The 23,897-nt window shown below is 38.0% G+C and overlaps 1 protein-coding gene across 1 annotated transcript in view; it reads right to left on the bottom strand.

Moving 5' to 3' along the window:
- The window catches only part of PLD5 (phospholipase D family member 5), a 140,450-nt gene that overhangs the window by 90,589 nt on the left and 25,964 nt on the right, over positions 1 to 23,897 (bottom strand). The window contains exon 2 of the mRNA XM_051614307.1: positions 14,955 to 15,091. Within this exon, the coding sequence (XP_051470267.1) occupies positions 14,955 to 15,091 (137 nt within the window). The remainder of the gene's footprint in view (positions 1 to 14,954; positions 15,092 to 23,897) is intronic.

The following is a 23,897-nucleotide window of genomic DNA, read 5'->3' as shown; positions in this document are numbered from 1 at the left end:
ATTTTGGCTTATTATCTACGCCTGTGTAAAACTTCCTGAAGATGGTAGTGACAATTCCCAGAAGTAACTTGCTGAACTGCAAAAGGCTAAACCTACCTGTCCTCGTTATGCACCATCTGATGTAAAACTGAAAGCCAAGATGAAATGCAGCAACACCAATACAGGAGTTCAATATAGGTGACCACAAGTCAGAGAACGTATCACGCACGTTATTCCTGAACAGCCCATAAGGGGCAAAGGAAATCTAACAGAAGATGAAATCATTGCATTGTTGATATTGGAAATACATTATTATAGCAGAAAAAAGTAGAAATACAAATCAACTCCTCCATTTTTTGCAGCCCCATGTTAAAGGAAAAAAGTAACATCCTTCAGAACAGTCTTGAATATTAACTGTTACACAGCCACTATATTATTTCAGCTGAGAGATGAAAGAAAAATAATTTTTAAATTTTCTGATCAAAAGTCACAGCCTGTTTCAAAACTTGGACAAAGCACTCCCCAGCAATTTATTTTATAACATAAATCAACGTTATTTTCACTAAATGTTTTTGCTTTTAAGAAGAAACAAAAAGATCTCTCCAGCTCAATACTCCACTGACAGAGTCAAGGGCACACCTCTGTGCATTTACCTTGGCCACAGCTCTACAGAGCATCAATGTGCATGCAAATTTAAAATATTTGCTAAATGAAAGCTGATCCTTCTATACTGGGCTTTTCTATAGAGCTTCTTTGTATTTATGCAGATGAAAACAGACTGTGTCATTTTGGAGCCTACAAAGCAGTCCTTCCCTTGCATAGCAACAGAGCAAAGCATCACCTCTTAGCCCATTATTTGTTGTTAAAAAACAAGAAGTAGATAAAGCAGACACTTTATGCCAAGGTCCTAAGTGAATAAAGAACCAAAATACCAGTAATCTTATTGACAGTATAAGCTTCTCTCCCATTGCTTGAAACGCTGCATTCCAGCTGTATCAACTCCCCTTAACCCTTATTCAGCAGTGAAGTATTTTAAAAAGCATTTCTTGGCATCCTGCCCGTCATCAGAAGAAGACGTGCATTTTTACACCATTTCTGCTTGTCAGCACTAAAAACATTCCAGGGGGTTTTGCAGCTGCACAGGGAGAATTGAGAGATGGTCAGCAAATTCTTAGCGCAGACTGCTGGGAGACAAGTGCCTGAGGGTGCTGAGGCAGGAGAAACCAGCTGACCTGACCAGTCTTTATACTCCACAGAAAATTCAACCAGCAGGTTTGTGATCCATGAGTTCTGTGCAGCAAGGAACACTAGAACCTTTTATTTTTGCTTGGCCTTAACAAAATTAGCAGCTTTCTATAAGAACTCATGAAAGAGCAGAAGTATAGCTAACTGCAACCAGAAAACCACAGTGTCTACTTGGAGGTGGGGACAGCAGTGTCTGACCTAAAGGTGCTTCTTCAAAGGACCTTACCTGTATGTACAAGGAAGGGGTGGGGTGAGAGGTAGCAGTAACACCAGGACCTAGTCAGAACATGCAATCTCTGTAAGAGCTTCCAAGGTGGTTGGCATAAGAGGATTGTAATACTACAAGGTGCCCTTCCTCAGGGGATCCATCCAGAACTTGGACACCCAGTTTCAAAGGGCAAATCAAATCCAGGAATCCAAGTCCAGTCCAAGTAAGGGGTTAAATGCATTTTCCTGTATGCTAAGAGCAGAATCACACTCCTTCTTCATAGGAAAGTTTAACACTAACCCCAGATATTTCCCCCCAAGGACAACCACTGGCCAAACCAAGAAGAGCCTGCTTTAATGCTTCAGTACACCTCATTCAAGGCTGCCATTTGCAGTCAGCAAAAAAATAGTCCTTCACAGCTGTAGAGCAGCTTAAGTACTTTGATTTCGAGTCTAATAAAATGGAAATCACAAAAGCATATTAATTGGATTAATGATCTTATGAGACAGTCTTCTAATAATTACACCAAAATGTGTCATAACTAATCAGTCAAATTCTTATCTTAGTTATACTAAAATTGTGGATTTGTTTTATATTTGCAGCACTGTGGCCAACACAGATATAACCTTGAGATATACTGTCTCCGAATATAGACTCATCAAGGCAGGGAACATACATGTGTGTAGGAGGGAATCTGAAAATGTTCCAAGGAATGGAGTTTATTCCACTTCCTAAACCAATGGGGGACAGGAGAAGACCATAAAAAGGCCTGTAAGGAAAAGCTCAAGGAAAGTGCAAACACACTGTCCCAAAGCCAAACCTAAATGACAAGGTAAAGGAAAGAGAGAAAGAGAACAAAGTTACAGGTATCATAGAAACATAGAATGGTTAAGGTTAGAAGGGACTTAAAAGATCATCAGGTTCCAACATCCCTGCCATGAGCAGGGACACCCCCCACTAGACCAAGCTGCACAAAACCTCATCCAACCTGGCCTTAAACACCTACAGGGATGGGGCATTACAATGCTCCTACTGAAAAAAGAAACAGTGTGACCCAGTTCTCTTGAATTTAGAATAACAAATTTATCTGGCATTGCTGTTTATTATCTAGAACATCATATATACTGTTAACCAAGAGACACTCTATCATTTAATTTTATCTGTTCAATACATTACTGTAATTGAAGATCTACAGGATACATCTATCAAAACCCCCACACAATTCCTCGTCTATTTATTTCAAAAGATCCTGCTTAAACAGGACAGGGACATAATCAGAAAATATATTTTTTTTTAACGTCCAATTTTAGTTACCAAAAGTACTATTTTTTCCCTCCCACTCTCTCTTATTTTTGAGAAAGAACCAGCCAATTTTGGTTTTATTTAATCTCTTTTTGCCCATTAGATCTCTGCCTCCTAACCAGGAAGAATGCAAAGGCTTTGTTGTCTCTATTTCTTCTAAATAACTCCACTGGAGTTTGACATCACACTACTACTACACTCACAATTTATACACCAAAAAAAATTCCTACTGAGTTTGTTTTCTTAACAGCTTGTTTATACACTCTTAAATCTGAGCTAATGGTTTCAAGATCCATGAATATTGTTAGAAAAAGCCTTCCAAATACAGTAAGACACAACAACAGTTTGCTTCCTATCAAGTGCCTGTTTTGTGACAGTCACTGCAGGCAATACACCTAAATGGCAGCTGGAGAAGCTCTGCACCCCACCCAGTCTGTGGCAGGCAGTTTTCTTTCTAACAGAGAAGTGAACTGAACTCAGACAATGCTGCACTTCTTACATGAAGCTGTTCTTGCTCCTCTCATGCAGAAGGAAATCCACTTGCTGCTCCTGGTGTTAGAACTGTATTTTTAAATTTAAATCTGCAAATTTTCCTCATATATTTTATGGCATGCATACTGCAGGGAAACACCCTGAATATCCACGTCAGGAATCAAGACCTCAGACTTCCCAGCATAACATAGGAAGTGTTAACTCAGCACTTGTTTAGCTACTGGAAAATCTCATCCTCTTTCCTTTCTTTGCACCATATTTAAGTCTTGGGTAAATACCATTGCCTTGATTTTCAAAATATCTAAAATTTAATAGCTGAGGCAGTTAGAGTCCTGTGTAAGTTGTATAGCAGCCACACAAAAGGCTCTCATCAGTTGGGTTATGTCTATTCAGCTCTTTTGAGCAGCAATCCATTCACTGTTTGCCCATCTGTAAAACACAGCAAAATATCCTAATTTAGTAACTTTACTGAGCCTCTCAAAACATCAACAAATGTTGTATAAATAGTCACTGTCATACACATTAGTTGGCGAGTTGATTTTATTTTATTTCTACATTCAGCTTGTGACCATGTAAGTTCATACAAAGCCTTTTTTTAAGGCCTGAATATTGCAACTCATTATTACAGAGACAGGCAGACTGGTTTTTTTATGACAAAATATAAGTTGATTTTTTATTTCCTTTCACATAACCCCCTTCTTTTTATATGGACACTTTGTAATTGTAAATAGTAACATTAATTTGTACTGAATAACCATATATCAATACACAGCATGTGAGTATATGTTTGTTATCTTTTCTCTTGTCCGGTGCATCTTTCTAAAATGTCCTGATTATCTTAGTATGACTTGAGATGGGTTAAAGGTGTCAGCTCTCAGCTGTAGAAAACAGTCAAGAAATAGAAGATTACTTACTTCATCAATAAATAAGATTTTATGGTGTTAATAACAATTTAGTGAGAATCTTCTAAGTAAAAGCTCTTTTCTTCAAAATAGGAACAAAAGGCTATTCTATAATGTTGACATTTACACAATCCAACAATCCCTTAAGCTTAATCAGTGTACTTCCTGCCCAACTAGAACCAATTTACTTTGCAGAACAATGAAGGAAAGTTCAAGGTAAAACCTTTAGTCAGCAACTATTTGAAATCAGCACTGCAAATTCAGCACCTATAGTCAAGGTAGGAATGGTAATAAAAATCCACAGATAAAAACAATAAAGTACTCAAAGTATCCATTCCCAAAGGACATTGCCAGCACTCAACTTACAAAGGCAAGATTCTGTGGCAATGTTCCAGAACACCTTAGAAGCACTAAGGTAGGTCTGATTGTTATCTGTTGCTTTTAAATATCTATTTGTATTTCTTGTTTCCTGGTTTTTGTTGTTTTGCCTTTTTTTTTTTTTTTAGTAATTAATTTTAGTCTGTGTAAAATCTGGTCAAAATTGCATTTGTTAAAAATTGTTGCATTAAAGTTAAAACTTGGGAAAAAGAAAAAAAAAAAGGTAAATGGGTAAATTTTTTGGCCAAGATGAGGAAAGTGATGAGACATCTTTCCAAAACAGACAAAAGCTACGTAGTTTGATAAAGTAGTATTTATAATTCTACTAAAAAATGTTTTAGTCTGATGCACTTAGTGAGGTGACCAAGGTTGCTCTTTGAGAAGAGTCAAGCAAGTATCTGGAATGAGCAGTTGAGCGACTCTGAGTGATTTTTACTCTGTTTTCTCCTTTCAGTCCTGAACAATTCTTTTCACATGACAAGAGGTGAGTCACTAGGAAAAATAACACTTTGCCAGAGGGTTACAACTCCACTGGTTCCCATACCACTCCCCAAAGTTGCTATTGTGATGGAGTGACTCCAGGTTGTGGCAGCCTGTCTTTGCCCAAAACTGGAAGGTATTTAGGAGATCTTTAAAGTGGCTCACATTCATTTATAAACCACACCAGATGGGGCAGCACTTGAAGCCTGTCACCATCCCAGGAGCACTGGCTGTGTGCTTGAGAAGACACTTCAAAGAGTCAAACAGTTCAGCATCCATTGCCCCAAATACGTCACCTCTAGCTAATGCAAGTGACCATAAAATGAGTGAAAAAAGGACAAGGGTAAAATTTTTGAGTGTTTGAACAAAAATAAAATGGCAGCTGCCCTCCTGATACTGGTGGCACATTCATTCTTTCTTTTATGTCTTGTGATTAGTTATGAAGCTTATTCATATTCATACTTTGCTAAGCTATTGGCAAAACTGCATTTTTATCCAATACTTTGCCAGCAGGAGCTGTGCTTTAAAATTTATTATTTTAGAGACTGATTCACTTCAGATGACTTGAGGAGGTAATAAATGACACTAAAGAAAACTAAAAACTAGTTTTATTTTCCCAACAGGTTTTTAAATAAACACTTTGGGATATCAGTGGAGATCAATTAGTTAGATACTCGCCAAATTGACGAAAGATACCAGATTACCATCTGTGGTCATATGTATGAGTACAAGATACTCATTCCAAGAGTTCCAAGCAGATCAAGAAAAACAGTAAAAAGTCAAAGTCAACACTTTTAATGTGCCATTAAATATCCATCAGATGTTTAGTTTGAGGGAAGATGAATCCACCCCCTCGTATCAGAAGGCATGCAAATCACTGGTGGTTCTTAGAAGAGCCATTTCAACACTTAGTACATGAAGAAACCAAATTTAAACGTACTAAATTATGATGCTGTCAGTCATGAAAACTCCTTTTGAACAATATGATAATTGTGTAATGGTCTTATTTGAAAAAGACTGGTCATTAAATAGAGAATAAATGATAGATAAGGAGTTGCATCTGGCGGATGTCAAGGCTGGTATTTGTGCATTATTTTTCTGTTTTCAGGTCAGGTTGACAGGAAGCAAACTCATTATGGAAAAGAACCTAAAATGTAAAGAGGAAAAAATAGTAATGAAAGTAAAATGGATCAAGTCTTCCAATGCATTTTTACTGTTGGTCAAGATAATTGGATGTGTGTAAGCTGCATAAAGGAAGCAAACTCATACTTTCCTGATTTCCAAAGGTCATGAACAGCGAGGTTCGTCTGTGCAACAAAAGAATACTTTATATCTAAAGTATTATTCACAGATAGTGAGTGGACATGGGGAGACCACTTGAGAGACCATAGAGAGGTGCCCCTGGCTCCATCTATACCAGAACCCATGCATCAATATGAGGAAAGCAAATCAGGAAAAAAATCTTCAGAATAACAAAGAAAATCCTGAATGTTTCACCCACGTGCATCTTCCTGAAACACATACAGAGCATCAGACAAAACCAATCCTAATAAATCTCAACCATCATTCTCCTCCAAGACTTCCACAGGGGCATTAATACCAAGAACTGCTGCTGCCTGTAGCAACTTCAGTGCTTCAGCTGGCAAAGTGTTCTGCATTTGTCTGAAAAAGACAGCTCCAGCTCACCCAGCCAAACAGCACCACCAGCTCTGGCACAAGGCTTAGGCTTCAGCAGGTACTGCAACTACATTTGATAACTGCGGCACTGCCCGGGTGCTCTGGGAGGCAGACCCAGCAGGTCACCAAAGGCAACGTCTAGCACATTAAACTCTTGAGGAGTATCAAATCACTCTAGCTGAGAGGACATTCACAGTACCATCCTAGGATTAGACACAGAACTCAACACATCTACTGTAAGCTGACAGGATGAAAAGTACCTTTTTCTATATATTGCTATGAGGGTGGAGAAGCAATTAAAAATAAATGGTGTCACTGGCATAGGATCTGATGCAAAGTCAGCCCTGGCTGAACAACCAAGTCACCCTGAGATGGAGCATGAATTCAGGCAGATTCTGATACAAATTGTAGCCACTTTTAAAACCTTTCCCACAGAAGAAAGGAAGAACAATTTACCAGGGAGCTTTATTAAGCTGGATCACTATTCTCACTACGCAGAATAAAAACCTCTCTGAAATGTGGCAAATCAGTCTCTGAGATTATGAGAACGACCAGTAATTTTATATTTAATAACTCTGTTACAATCTGGTAAAGAAAATAACCTTGGGGAACTTATGAGTCCTGCTGGGATGAAGTAATTTCAGTTTTCTGAACACATTAATTTAAAAAAAGAAAAGATCTGATTACAGACCCAAATAAACTACACAGGAGAAAGGCTACTCTAGCTCACGAATTGTTCCTTCATCCCATCTACCTTATTCATGAATCTTAAAGTAATTGGAATTTGACTTCTGTTAAGGTTGGAACATTTTCTCTGATGTGACTTCACAAATTCTAAGTCACGAAAGGAGAAAGACCCACATACTTAAATACATAACTTCCAAGAACACAAAGTATGTCTGTATATGTATTAAATCCTAAACAATGCTTAGCATGACAGAAAAAGCTGACTTAAGGAGGTTCTAAAGCACTCCATCCTAAACTCCAGAGAAAACGACTTGATTTAACTGACCAACGAGTACAAGAAAGAACTGTTTGTGCATTTAGATGAAACAAGTCAAAGCCTAAACCTATTTATGACATGTAATTAATGATGAACTATCTACTAGCAGTAATGCAAACAGAATAGGATCTAAACAGTTTAGGAGTTTTGACACTCCTTTTTTCATTTGTGAAGACATTCTTCATAGCTGAAAGTAAATGTAAAACAAATGGATCCTTCTTTTGTATCAGTGCAGGAATACAGAAAAAAAAATTCTTACTCCTTACAGAAACTGAGAAAGTGTTAATATGGTATATTTTCCATTAGAATATATTGTTTAAAATTAAACATAAAAGTAGGAAAAGCAGAACTTCCTCTTGTGCAAGTTTGTTGAATTACTGATTTCTCTCCCTGGCTCAGGATGTTAAATGCTCTTGCAGGAGGGTCCACCAGCTCTTGCTGTGTTCAGCCATGGAAAGTTGAACTGTAAGGATATTTCTTCTTTTGATGCAAAAATAAAATTACTGAAATTAGGGATAATCTTAAAAGTTAAGTAGGTTTATAGCTTATTCTCTCCATCACCCCAACAGGGCAACAGTCATCACAGAATTGTGTAGGCTGGAAAAGACCTTTAAGATGATCGAGTACAACTGCTAACTCAGCATGTTGCCATGTCTACCACTAAACCATGTCCCAGAGCACCACATCTACACATCTTTCAAATACCTCCAGGGATGGTGACTCAATCACTTCCCTGGGCAGCATGTTCCAATGCTTGATAACCCCTTCAGTGAAGATTTTTTTCCTAATATGCAATCTAAACTTCCCCTGGAACAACTTGAGGCCATTTCCTCTTGTCCTATCACTTACTACTTGAGAGAAGAGATCAACACCCACCTCACTACAACCTCCTTTCATGTAGATGTAGATAGCAATAAGGTCTCCTCTCAGCTTTCTCTTCTCCAGGCTAAACAGCCCCAGTTCTTTCAGCTGCACCTCATAAGACTTGTGCTGCAGACCCTCCACCACCTTTGTTGCCCTTCTCTGGACTCACTCCAGCATCTCCATGTCCTTCTTGTAGTGAGGGGCCCAAAACTGAACACAGTACTCAAGGTGCAGCCTCACCAGTGCTGAGTACAGGGGGACAATCACTTCCCTAGTCCTCCTGGCCACACTATTTCCGATACAAGCCAGGATGCTCTTGGCCTTCTTGGCCACCTGGGCACACTGCTGACTCATATTCATCCAGATATTGACTAAAACCCCCAGGTCCTTTTCTGCAGGGCAGCTTTCCAGCCACTCTTCCCCAAGCCTGTAGTGTTGCATGGAGTTGTTGTGGCCCAAGTGCAGGACCCAGCAGTCAGTCTTGCTGAACCTCATACAATTGGCCTTAGCCTGTCGATCCAGACTGTTCAAATCCCTCTGCAGAGCCTCCCTACCCTCAAGCAGATCAACACTCTCACCCAACTTGGTGTTGCCTGCAAACTTACTGAGGGTGCACTCAATCCCCTCATCCATCATGTTGACAGAAGGCATTTTTTTGCCAAGTGGCATTAGTGTTTTGTAAGTAGAAATCTTCGGTTGCTCTTTAACAGGCTTGTTTTCAAAATCTGAACATCTTGTTCTGTTTAGACATTTAATTATTATGCCTGTCATCGTTTGTTTATTAAATAGAAATCAGTCAATATAAACCTTGCTATGTTCAGAACCCACGCAGTGCAGAAAAAATCTCCCACACAATCAGCCAGGGGCAAAGCACTTCCAAGGTAAACGAACGTAAGCACATGCTGCAGTATGCTGGCTTCATCGTGCTGCAAAACCCTACTGAGTGAAACAGCTGAGAGGAGTTGAAAGGAAGATTTATAGATTTATAGAGATACATAGACAAAATTGATTGTGGGCTCCAACTGGAGGCCCTCTCCTACAGCCTGAGAATAAAGAAACATCTAATGAAACTGAAAGCAATACCAGCCACACATAATAATTGAGCAATATCAATAATTATAGTATACAACTAGATTTAATTTCTGGAACTCAATGCTTCAGGCTACTCTTGAGATCTAAAGCTTAGTATTTTCAACAGGAAGATTCAGCTCCTCTGCAGGATACTGAAATTGGAGAGGATACAAACCTGTATCCAAAACAATTTCCAAAGCAAACATTGCCTAAGTATCACCACCTACTTGCTACAAGGCAGAACTGGTCAAAGCCTCCCTGCAACCACCAAGTGAACTAAATAGCCTTGCCACTCATGTCCAATAGAAAAGCAAATTCCTCCAACACAGAAGAACAAGTGCCTTCACTATATATTACTCTGAGGACAAGACAACTTAGCAAAACAGCAACATTGCATCACTGGAACAGAATGCAAGACACAAAACAAAATCCTCCAATTATGAGCAGAGAGATGCAAAAACTGCAAAAAAAATCTAAATAAATCATTATGAAAACAGTTTTAGTGCACTCTAAACTTGGGAATGGTGGAAAGCAGCTACCATTACTTCCTTTTCCACCTTGCTGTTCCTTTGCCCCGCTCAAGAGAAAGGGCCAAACCCACTGCCAGAGGCAGGAGCTATGCCAGCTGCTACTACCACTTTCATAGATATTGGAAAAGCCAGGTAGAGGAGGATAACCAAGAGCACCTACAAACTCTGTATGCCCTAGCATGACTATCAGCAGCAACATGCAGGAGAAGAGGCATACATTGAACAGCTGTAGTTACTATTAATAAATCAACATGACCCTGGTTCACACACTTTGAATAACAGAGACCATCTCTTAATAGCTGTAATTTCTTCTGTTTCCCCGATTGCCATTTTTGGGGTTTACCAGCCAGTTTCAACAAAGCCATGTAAGTCTTGACTGACATTACTTCAGAAGCTAGCCAAGATTTATTCACAATAAATCAGCCATTAAAAATGTCTATTTTCAAATTACAATAACCTAATTTCATAGATGCGGTGTCTAATGGATCCCCAACAAGACAGGCAAAATTCCCAGACTGCCAGGCATATCCTCTTAACCAGTCGCATCCATCAGGGCTGCCTAACCATATTAATGTGGTTGTCTCAAGAGAATCAATTGTATCCCATACCAAGCAGAAATTGCAAAAACTCAATTTTTCACAGTCATTATTACTCCCCTTCTGCCCTTCCCCCCTTGAACGTCAATCAATTGACATTCATTTTAATAGGAAGGGTCAAAAGCCAATTTTATTTTTAAGTCCAGCACTCTGAAATCAAATTTTGTGGAACAAAGCCAAGAGTGCACAGTATGCTTGGAACAAAAAAACTGCCTTTTTGCAGAGCTGGGCCAGTTGTAAAAAAAATAGAATAAAAAAGTCTCCTTTCGGTCAGACAGTCCACATAAAATTCACAGCATGAAAGTTATATGGGATAGTGTAAATACCTGCAAACAGCCTTTTTTCTTATACACCAATCAACTCTGCTCTCATGGGACCCCACCTGGAGTATTGTGTCCAGTTCTAAAGCTCCCAAAGAAAGAAGGACATGGACTCGCTGGAGCAAGCCCAGAGGAGGGCCACAAAGCAGACGAGAGGGCTGGAGCACCTCTCCTATGAAGACAGTTTGGAAGAGTTGGGGTTGTTCAGCCTGGAGAAGTCTCCAAGGAGACCTTTCTAGCAGCCTTTCAGTACCTGAAGAGGGCCCCAAAAAAGGTGGAACAGGACTTTTTACAAGGGCATGTAGCAATAGGATGAGGGAAATGGTCTGCAGTCTACAGCAATCTGACTTCACACTGAGGCAGTCACTAATGAACTGTAAGGCAAGATCCATTTAAGTTCTCAACCACATGCTGAGTTTTTCAGCAAGAAGCTCAAATATTACAAGTCATAATTCTTATCTTTTTAGTTTCAAAGTATATTTTCCTTTCTTCAATCAATGAAATGTCTTCCTCTTAGTTTCTTGCTCTCTCTCCTTTAAAAAAATTCTCAATTGCTATTTTTTTACTGAAGCTGCAAAAATTTCTAGCCAAAGACCTGTTCTAGACCACAGCTCTATGTCAGACTGTTTTCCTTTAAAATAAAAAAAACATACATGATATTGATTTTCAGAAGACCAAAACCTTCAACAATCTATCAGTGAAGTCCTCCTCAAATAAATAGTAACCCATCCCATCAAGCTGCTTCACAAATTTGATCAATTAAAAACAAAAAAAGAACTGTAGGATCATATATGTAAATTTGTATTTAACAACAACAACAACAAAGGACCATCTATTACCATTCTGTCCCAGCACATCCTGCAAACATAAGCACCTGTTCCTGAATTTCAGTGAAAATACTCACACAGCAGAAATACAAGAATTCAGCCATTCTTGTCTTACTTATTAAAAGTGCTTACCCCGTGTATTAAATATGTTCCACAGGCAGTAATTGATCTTACAGCACTTCAGTTAAGTCTGCAATATACTTAACACATAAAGGAGCTCAGTTTCCTCGTGTAGAGAAGGATTCAATGTTAGCAGGTAGCAGCTGCCAGCAGTTCGATACTGTTATTAGAAATGGTTTAGCAGCCTATACCCACAGCATTGATGTGTCTTCTGGTTCAGGCATTAGTAGCTAGATCACGCACTTGAATCACTCTGTGAAAGGCACCTTAAAATAGAGCTGGGGTCTGAGATCTTTTTAATCACTATAAATGCAGAGCAGTTTCATCGACCCTTATGTTTAAAGTCGATGTGCTGGATTTACTCTCAGGGTCCCCTAACACAGTCCAGGAGAGAAGAGAGTGATGCATGTTAAATAACAAAAAACTGAGCTAAGAGGAGTATTCTTTGGAAAGGCAGATTGGTGGAACCTATGCAAAGATACAAAAGTAATTAATGTCTGTACTGTACATCACTCCCACTCTGATTTTTTTTCCATGTGAGGAATATAAAGTGAAGAATCATAGAATCATAGAACAGTTTCAGTTTGAACAGACCTTAAAGATCATCTAGTTCCAACCAGACACGTCCCACTAGATCAGGTTGCTCAGGGCTCCACCCAGCCTGGCCTTGAACACTTCCAGGGATGGGGCTTCCACAACTTCCCTGGGCAATCCGTCCCAGTGTCTCACCACCCTCACACTAAAGAATTTCCTCCTAATGTCTAACCTAAATTTCCACTCTTCCAGTTTTGATCCATTACCTCTTGTCCTCTCACTACAAGTCCTCATAAAAAGTCCCTCCCCAGCATTCCTGTAGGCCCCTTCAGGCACTGGAAAACCACTATACGGTCTCCCCAGAGTTTTCTCTTCTCCAGGCTGAAAAGCCCCAGCTCTCTTGACCTGTCTTTATAGGAGAGGTACTTGAACCCTCAGATGATCTCTGTAGCCCTTCTCTGAACTTCTCCCATGAGCTCCAAGTCCTTCTTACATTGGGAGTTCCAGAATTGGACACAGTACTCCAGCTGAGGTCTTATGAGGGCCAAGTAAGGGGATTAAGTTCTTCTTTGACTAGGCCTATGCAGTTACCTAGAACAAAATGGGAGCCATTAATTGATAGAACTAAGAGGAAAACACGGTCCAATAGCTGCATGTTGTGTGCAGCCCATCAAAGCCAATGAGCAGTGAGACTTTCCCCTCATATGACCTAGTTCTGTCAAAGATTCACACATGGAGATAGTGGGTGTAGAGGTGACACATGCAGTATCTTTAAAATTTTTGGAAGGCAACAACTGACAGTCAGAAATACCCAAGACCTTGATGGAGAAAGGAAAGCTAGCTGAACTCTATAAAAATCAGACAAGATAGTAGAAGGCTGCCCAGAACTCTAAGTATACAAGAAAGTGAACAGATTAGAGGCAAGCCATTTTACAGAAACAAAACAATGCTAGGAAAAAAGGTCTAGAAGGATGGTTGGTTTCAAGACAAAGCTACCTGATGCTGCAGGTACATCCTATTTGAAATAAGATACAAACTGAAAATGATCTCTTCCTTTACCCTGCCTTTTTTTTTTTTTTTTTTTTTTAAGCAGCATGTAAAATACTGCAAAAATCCAGTATAATTACAAAAAAACATAATCCCATTTGCTGGGTGGTAAATGCGAATTGTTAATGACTGCACTGTGACAGGTGCAGCTTAGAAATGCATTGTCCCTAAAGAGTTTAACATAAATTCATTGAAGAATAGCAGAAATAAGGAGAAAAGGCTGAAAGAAACATTGATTTCTCATTACACTATTCTAAAAAACCAATATAAATTTTGCCTAATTGACTGTTTACCCAGACATTGGTATCTGGGTAGATTCTGTACAAACAATTGAACAGGTTGCCCAGGATGACTGTGAAGTCCATCCTTGGAGCTATGCAAAGCCCAATTGTGCATGTCACTAAGCAACCTGGTATATCAGTCCCTGCTTTGAGCAGAGGAATGGACTGAAGGATGCCCAGAGGTCCCTTCCCAGTCCAGCAATCCCCTGCTCAGACTAGAATGGATTTATGAGAAGTTATTTAAGGATTACTTTTCCCACAAAATTAATCAGAGAAGGTGCTCTATATACAAGCTAAAGCCTTGGAAAAAAAAGAAAAAAAAAAGCAGAATATAGTTGTGAATAAAGTCTACAAATATTTCTTAAATCAGCTTTACTGGTGGATACAAGAGGACCTTGGACAATCCCATGCAAAAAAAAAAAAAAGCACTGGTCATTGCTGATTAATAGATTAATGGAGGAACCTGACAGTGAGAAGTGGCAAAATGAAACATCCAGTTTGATAATGAAAAACTCCCAAAAAATCTAATCACCTACTTAAATCTAAAGTGAAAAGATAGACACAACCGTGGCAGGTGTCCGAGGCAAATCCTAAGCCAACATAGTCAATACTCTAGTCTTTCTGTCTGTATCACTAATTTTCTTCACAGTTCCTAGGCAAGCCACTGTGCCTATTAGGGTTTACAATAGACAAGAATATTAAAAAGGTCCCCTTATATAAAAGCAACAGCAGTTTTAGGTCAGGAGTGACCAGTGACCTTCTGAAAAAGGAAAAAAGCTCTTGATGACAGACATGACAGAATTGGGAACTATGTAAGTTACCTCAGTCCTCATTTACTGAAATTGATTGGCTTTGACCCATACAAAATAATTGAACTAACATAAGGTTCTTGCTCAAAGCATACCACCAAGATAACTTCCAAAAACAGGATTTATTTTGTCAAACCAACCTCCAAAACTAGAAATTTAAAGTAAGAAACCACTTCTTCCTTTGTTACCTACTCTTCCAATTACACCACAGGACTACGGTAATGACTACATAAAACACACATACATTCTTGACCACCACAAAAGATAAGTTTTGTTTGTTACCTCTTACCGACAGTTATTTTGACAGTTCTTTTCTGAGAGTCCATCCTCATCTTCTCCCATAATATCCACTGCCGAAAATATCAATGCAACCAGAATTGCAAAGCAGCATACCAGTGCAAAGATCACAATGCATCTTTGCTGGGACTGAAAGAGATTAAGATTAAAAAAAGTTTTAATGGTGTGAGCACATTCCAGTCAGAGCTGAGACTCTAAAACTTTTACACAAGATCTAAAATTCTCTGAAGAGCTTATTGCCGTAGCTGTCATCATGAAACACACCTCAGGATGAAAACGCTTTCAAAAATGTCCTTCGGGTATCACCTTGAAATGTATTTTAAATCTCTAAGATACTGTTAAATAATTAATGTCACAAAAAATAGTAATAATTTGACCTGTTTTCTGTTTGTCCCACAAGCAAAACATTATGTATTAAAATAATTATTCTTACATTAACAATGTCTTTTCTGATTGTGCCTCAGAGGTAAAGTACATACTTCAGGTGGCACTCAAAAACCTTGAAAGTTTTGTTGTATTTGGCTGAAATAAAACTTGTCATTGCTGGTAGGCTGAAGAGAAAAGTCTTTTTTTATTGCTACACAAAGTAACTGACATTGTTACTGTGCTTGTCACAGCAACTGGGACACTTTGGTAATTCCTCACCACACTGTTCTTTTTACTATAAGGAAAACAAACTCACAGATGATAGACAGGATTCAAGGAGACAGTGGGACACTGTTGCTCAGAATGATAGGCAATGCTCTCCACATCTCAGATTAAATATTAAAACATAGCACAGCACCTCCTTATTCTATGAGATACAATCCTGCAATACTAACTCAAATACAAACGTGTACAGCCCTAGATAAGTGTAAAAACTACTAAAGACAACTTCCTGACATGCTATTTACATAGCTGCATGAAAGTATATTTTATTCTGAAGCCAAATGTTTAAACAAATATAACATGTATTTTTCTACTGAAGAATATTTGCACAAAATCACACACATACATAAAAATATAAAAGTCTAACTTCTGTTGCCATAGTTATTTTCTTAATTTTCATTATTGTCCTGTAATTGAAATGACAGGTAAAGAAAAAAAGCTTTATAAAGAAATGGGAAAGTGGAAAAGTATATGGGAGAGCAGGAAAAGCATAAGGGAAAGGAAGCAACATCATGCTTGCAGCTAGAACAACTTCTTAGTATTTCCACTGTTCTTGACATTTTGTTTAAAAAGTAGTAAGTTTCAGAGTAATAAGGTTCTCCTGTATGCATAAAGAAAAAGTCTGACTTTTTTCTTAAATAAGCTTCCAAAATTTCCAAACTAGGACACATCCCAGAAAAAAAAAACAACAACCAACAAAAACAACAACAAAAACCAACAACAAAAACCCAAACAAAACACAAAACAGATAAAAGCATTTTAATTCAATCTGTGAAAAGCTGAAATGCAGCAATCATTTATCCTTTTACCTAACAGTAAAACTGAATTTGCTGCTTAGGTTACATGCATATTTTAAATACAATGCATATTATTAAACCTGTGTTTTCTATTACCTAAAATCTTACAAAAATGCTGCATAAGAAAATCTTCTTCAACTATTCACAAAGCCTACTTCTAAAATAAATAAAATGTGAAACTTTTTTTTTTTCTGCTACATATAATCATGGCAATGCATGAAAATAATTAGAAATTACTGCAATCGGTGTCCAGAAGTAAGGCCGCAGTTAGATGTAGAGAGGGACTGTTAATGTTAAAACATTGCCTTGCTACTGGCAAGAAAAACTAAAGAAGTATTCAGATCTGGGACACTGCTTTACGTCTGGATAGCGCAAACTCTTGCTAATACCATTGTCTCAGGCAGTTTTTACAGTTTTATAAATTCTTTTGCAGAAACTAACTAATCCAGCTTCTTCCAAGCACTAAGCATATCACCATGGCAGCAAGACAGCAAAGCTACTCCCATACCAGCAAGCCAAAAAGAGCCAGGGCTTCTTCTCTAGCCACTATGAGCAGGGGACATGACGCAGCATAGCCCACAACTCTAGCTAGTGTTCTTTTCCCTCCCAAACCAGGCTAACTGCACCCATTCTACTCACTGGGAACAGTCCTGAGTCCAAATTCTGGGGAAATTTGTAGCAACGAGCATCCTACCTAGCACACAGTATAAATTACTTCATGCCATTTATCCAGGGAATAACTCCCATCTTCTTGCATGCAGCAGAACTACAGAGTTGCAGTGTCATGGGACGAGCAGGACAGTAGCCTTCAAGGCTGCAGCAGCACACACAGAAGCAGCAATCTTTTAACCAGCTTAACATTTAAAGGCCAAAAGCTATATAAAATCTAAAGTGTATAAAAAATTATATGGTATCACAAGAAGGAGGTAAAAAAAAGGCAGGAGTAACAGAGGCCCTAATTTCCTTCAATACCACGACATTTTATGGTAGCCATTTCTAAGTGGTGGTGCTCAAGGACTACAGAAGAGGAGGCCAGAATAATTCTGAATGGATCCTCCTACTCTAGCTTTAATTCTCAGTCCACAGAAATTTGGGGAACATATTCAAGGCTCCTTGACTCCTTTGTTAAAGTTGAAATTTGTACAAATTTTAAATACCTGTTCTTTTAGTTCTGCATGGGTACAGCTTGTCAAGCTCTGCAGTGTGACTGACTGCTTCTCACTAGGAGCAGCACAAAGTTAGGACCATTAGTCAGACCACTGCTATTCTGCCAGCACTAAAAGAAAGATAAAACTGCACAGATCTAATTTAATGGTCTTATTTATACAGATCCTTTATATTTTGCCCCCTTTTTACAACAGCATGTAGTGACAGGACAAGGGGGGACGGTTTTAAACTGAAAGAGGGGAGATTTAAATTAGGTATTAGGAAGAATATTTTTTAGTGTGAGGGTAGCAAGACACAGGTTGCCCAAGGAAGCTGTGGAAGCCCCATTCCTGGAGGTTTTCAAGGCTAGGTTGGATGGGACTTTGAGCAACCTGGTCTAGTGTCCCTGCCCATGCAGGAGGGGTGGAACTAGATGATTCTTAAGGTCATTTCCAACTCAAACCATTCCATGATTCTATATATTTTTCTTAACAGTTATAATGGATTACTGCTTTCACTTTTCCTTAAGTGCCAGCTTAACAGAATGGTTACATATAGTGTACGGGACCTTTTAAATCTACACACAAAAACCAACCACCTTATTAAACTGTGATAATATATTTTTTCTTTGAACTAAGGATAGCACAAAATATTAAATAAAAGCAAAAATTATAAGTTCGCAATCATTCTAACCCTACATTTTCAGTCACAGGTCTGACGGGTCAGTTAAAGAATGTTTAAATTTTTTAAATGGTTTTACAGTTCATCTTGAAATTACACCTTTGGAGTGGTGATTTTTTGATTAGCTTTAAATCTCTGTATGACATTAGAAATGTATGTTTGAATAATGCTTAGACTCAAATTTATATTTGTATTAGAAAACAAAGAAAAAAAAATAGCTACTGGCAGAAAACAAGTCTTCTGAGCCTTCCTTTTGACAGTGGTAATAAATACCAATTTTCATGCACTAACACCATAGTGCAGGAAATTTTCTATTGTTTTTTTTGTTTTGTAACTAAAATGGATTAGAACAGCCCACGTCACTGTTCTATTATACCATCCATGCGTGCCTGTGTGTATGTGTGCATGCAGCCAGCTTTTTGAAAGAATTCAAAACAGAAGAGCTCACACCGTATATAAATTAGAGGGAATCTGTTAGATTTACTCTTCAGGCTCTTGAATTGGTGGGCTTGGGCAAATTGTGTGCTTGACGCTATGTTTTTGTGCATCCCTTTTGCAACTGGGATCCCTAAGAGCTTATCAAACCTAACCTCCTGCTTCCTTCAGTAAATTCCAAAAAAAGTCTGTGTTTAAGCTTTCAGTCTTTAACATTTAATTATAGAATAGGAGGTTGGGAGGGATCTCTAAAGCTTATGTAGTCCATCTGTCTGTATACTTGCTTAATTTATACAAATATTACATCTAATAGATATTTATCTAACCTGTCCCAAAAATCTCCAGTTGAAAGAGATTCTACAGTCTCTTCAGGAAACACACCCACATGTTAGTACCTTATTGATCTCAACCTTAAGTTTCTTACACTGCAGTGTTTTAGTTGTGTTTTTTTTCCTTTCCATCCTTGCTGAAAACAGAGAACAGAGTATTTTGTTCCTTCCTGCTGCAGGCTCTAACATATTTGAAGACTGCTAGAGATGCTAAGAGGCCTGGTCCCAGAGCATCTGCTAGCTTCACTGGACCTGTTACAGGACAACCATGGCTGAGATTTCATTCTGTGTGCAGATCTATATTCTGTAAGCCCAGAAATTCTATTGCATGAGAGAAAGATCTCTCCAGAGCTTATGAAAAATTGGGAAAGAAACTCCTGCAGGAACAAGGACTATAAAAAATGCTGCTATTTTCCACTTCATGAGCAAAATGCATTTCTTTCACTGGCCTCATCTAGCTTAAACATCACCTGTGTTAAAACAAATCCACCAAAACACTGCTTTACTAAAACAAAGCATGGTGTTTTCCATGCTGTTATACCCCTGGGTAGAGAATGAAAAGAGCAAAAGCTGTACAGTGGGTATGCAGCACAGTACTCAGACTAGCTTTTAATCTGAAAAGGACCCTATCTGTTTGGTTAAGAGAAAAGATAGTCTGTTAAGGTTGCATCAGAGCCTGTAATACCCAAGCAGAACTTAAAATAAGGGCAGAAAAAGGCCTCCATCTTTACTGCACCTCTGTTGTTCTAAAGCAGCTAAGAACACCCCAATGGCTCATAAAGCTCTCAGTTTCTTCACAAACAATAGGTATCTCTGTAACACACTACATTTAATCAGGAGATTACTTTTCCCTCAATACAGTACAAAAATGTCCTTCTCTCCCAAACAGGAGCCATGAAATCGTAATGCCACGTCTACTGAGAAAACTGAGCATATATGAACAAAACATTCCATGGCTTTGAACCAGTGCTTCATTTTTATATCTACTTAAAGAATAAAGGTGTTAATATTTATATTGAATACTAATACAGAGTTCATATCTGCTTGTCCAAACCACAGAGGCTCTAAGAGGTAGCTTTTCACATCTTTTGTCATAATCAGCAGTCTTCTCTTTCCTGAAACATGTCTGAACAGCAATGTAAGAAAAAAACCACTCACCTTCAATACTATTAACCTGTTCAACAGCTCTTAAAATTCTGCTTGTGAGTGGGGTTTTATTGCATGACACAGTACATTTGCCAAAGATAGAAAGAAACTGGGCTTTAAGAATTAGCAATCATTCTGGGATTAACTTTGGTTCTTAAAATCATTACATGTATTTATTAGAGAAAACAAAATACTACAAAGACTGTTTTCCATTAATCTGGAATTCATATAACTCATTGCAGCCTTAAATCTCCCACCTAATATGATTAATATCAATCAACACTGAAGTTCCTATTAAGCAAAAATAGGAAGGAATTGATTCCAGAGTAAGTTAAATTGGCTGGGCCTAGTGAGCTTCATCCTTGGATTTTTAAGGTACTGTCTGAGGCTATCAGAGAACTTCTAGCACTTACTTCTGAAAAATCACAAGAATGAGTGAAGTATCAGAAGACTGGAAAAAGCAAAAATGTTACCCATATTTAAGAAAAAAGTTGGGCAAGCACAAGGAAATAATAAACTTGTAATTTTAACTTCAATTTATAGAAAATACTTGAACAAACAAGTAATGAACCATTATACATAAACACCTAGAAGATAAGAAATTCTGTCAAGAAAAAGTCACATCAATCAATTCTCATTTCCATCTTTCCTAGTCACAAGCCTTCTTATCCTGCTGGAGAAGGCAAAAATAACATCTACTTCGATCCTTAATAGAAACTTTCTTATAAACCACAGAAACTATATCCAGAGTATTACAGAAGAAGTATAGAGCTGCTCATTGGAAAAATGGGAAGATGTTTTAGAAAAGATTTAGAGGTTTCTGCTGTGTATCTGTTTTTGCTCGTCTCTTCATTAACAACCTAAATTACAGACTAGAAATGAAATGTGTTTAAGTTTTCAGTCAAATCCAAAGCAGGGAAATTGAAAGCATACTGGAAGACTAAAATTTCAAAATGTTCCTGACAATTTATGGGGTATTTTGAGAAAAATAGGTTAAAATTCAATTAAGGAAGAGAAAAGAGCTACCAGCAGGTAGAAGCAAGCAGTTGCACAGATACAGGAACTGCGAAAACTTTATGATAATCAAAATGATTTAGAGGCTGGCACAGATGCTTTAGGAAGACAGACCAAAAAAGGTAGTCTGTAGTTTGAAGAAGAGCAGAAATATGACCAAGAGGTAGAAAACCATTACAACACCATCAGGTGTAGTGAAGGCAAAACTATTCTTCATCAAGTATCACAATACCAGAAATAGAGGATGTTTATTGAAACTTGTAGGAGTGAAGCTTCAAAAAGACCAAGTACTTTTTTATGAAGTAGATATTAAGTGTCTGGAATTTGTTGCCATGGAAGGTTGTGAAAGCAAATAGCAGCAGCAGGTTTAAAAACAGATTAGACAAAACCTTTGAAAACACGTCCAGAGCAGATGCTAGAGAAAACAGGCAGGGATGTACCATCTAATAGGATGATGAGGGTCATGCTGTTGCCGCTGTTAGACACACAGTACAGGACTACATATGTCAAGGGCCTAAGCAGTAGAATATATTTTCTACACTCTTAAATAGTTTCCTTCTTCCACAGAAAGACCCATGTGTTATAGGAGCGTACAACCTGAACATGAATCAATCATGTCACACTGTTGTGTTGACTTACATCTCTACATCCTGATATAACGTTTGTACTGCATACAGAGCAAAAACTTTCCTTACTCTCTACTTCAAGTTAGCATATATTTTTCATGTTTCAACACTCCAGGGAGACAGTTTAGAGAAAAATCAACAATAAATATTTAGTCCTATAGTTGCCCACAGAATGAAGAAAATTGAGAGTTAATTCTCCAAGAGTCTTTAATCTCAGTGTTTTCTAAGCAAACAAGACATACAAAGTCATACTGTCTGCTCAGCAGTCCCTGGCTGCCCAGTTTCTTTTGAATCTGTATTTGAAAGAAAGATTTATCAAAATGTAGTTAGCTCAGACATTTTACAAAATCTGGTATGTAGGTAGACTTGGCTGAGAAAGACCCAAATTAATGCCTCTTCCAAGGGAAAGATGGCACAAATTTTTGCCCTCCAGCAACACACACAGCTCAGCACTAGGCAGCCTCATGGAGGGATGGGAGGAATCACTGCTGCAGGGGGATAGAGAGGGGTTGCAGGCCCTGAGCCTGTGCCTGCAGCGAAGCAGCTGTGTTGGTTTCACCACTCGCTGAACATATGTTTGATCCAACAGGTCGGGCATATAACACATGGGCAGACACGTTGCTATAAATAGAAAACTAATAAACTGCTTTGGAAGAAATCCAAGGCTTTTGGAGTTACTTATCTGAACCTCCTCCACACAAAGTGCTGTACTACAGAAAGCTATTAACAGTCAGAATATGAATTCTAAGAAAAAAGGGTTTCCAGCACATGACCAACTAACCTCTAATGCATTTTGTTGACCAGAATTTGTAAGGAGTGAAAAGCCTGAATACATTTAAGTGCTCCTGTGCCACTTTCCCAAACATTGCCCCCAAATTATCAACACAATATATCAACTCAGTCTTCAACATAATCTAAGTATTATAGTTTGGCAATGACAAAAAAGCACCACTGTCTAACCTAAAAATAACAGTTTATTCAAATCCAGTGTCTCCTGCAAAGAAAGAAAAAAAGGAAATAAAGTATTGAACAATCTGAACATGGCCTGAACATCCAGCTCCAGAATACTATTAATTCCTCGTTAATAAAATCCACTGTAAACAGGATTTCTATATCCCAGTATTTTTTTACACATCTTTAAACCTGGACCATCTATGTAAGGACTCTTACCACAGCCAGCATTAGATCTATTACTTCACCAGGAATTTTAGAAAAACTGAACCAAATACCAAAAGTTATGGCAACACTATAGTATTAACATTTTGGAGTGGCTCAAGAAAGAATGGTCTTAGAGTACATTGAAGGGAAGGGTGGAGAGAAGAAAATAAATAAGGGGGGGAAACAATGTCAAATATGGGATGGGAAAATCAGTGAGCATTTGGAATATAGATTCTGGTTCCAGGACAGTTATTAAATGTATAATTTTTTTGTGTGTATATATAGTTTTAAATATGTATATTTATATACACAGACACCCTGTATATATTATAATAATGACTGTTAACAGGCAACACAAATCTCTTTCAAAATCACAAGGAAATATTAGTAGCATGTTAGATTCAGTTATATGTGTTTATTTGTGAAGGCAGACCAAATTTTATACAGATGAATATACTGATTCCATGCTTGTGATCTCTAATTTACAAATGGTAATGCCTCTTATGCTTAATAGTTAAGTAGAATTTTTTTTAGTACTTTAGTAACTGTGGAAAAAAAATACTAGTGACTACTCAGGTAACCTAAAACTTGCTGACAGCACAGTGTCAACTACAAAAATCACATTTTTTTCAAGATGGTGTCTTATCTAATAATGCTGCTAATAAGGTCTTAAGAAAAAGCAAATGAAATTTAAAAGTCTTGGAGAATTTTTTCCCCAGTGTTTGCATATGTCATTTTTGGCACAATAAATTACTGTATGAACAGTTAGCTCAAGCTTCTCGCACAGAACCTTTCATTGTTTTCCTGAGATTCTGTCAAAAAAAGAGAAGATAAATAATGATAAAAATAAGAAATTGTTCCTGCTGGCACAGAAATGTCATCAGGGAGGCTGTTAAACACAAATTTGAGCTTGAGTGCAGTTCTGCAGCATAACAAACTCACCACTCTACCTGGA

Source organism: Apus apus, chromosome 3 (assembly GCF_020740795.1).
Source record: "Apus apus isolate bApuApu2 chromosome 3, bApuApu2.pri.cur, whole genome shotgun sequence".
Classification (NCBI taxonomy): Eukaryota; Metazoa; Chordata; class Aves; order Apodiformes; family Apodidae; genus Apus; species Apus apus.
Note: the sequence above shows the minus strand (reverse complement) of the source record. Positions and strands in the feature narration are given on the sequence as shown.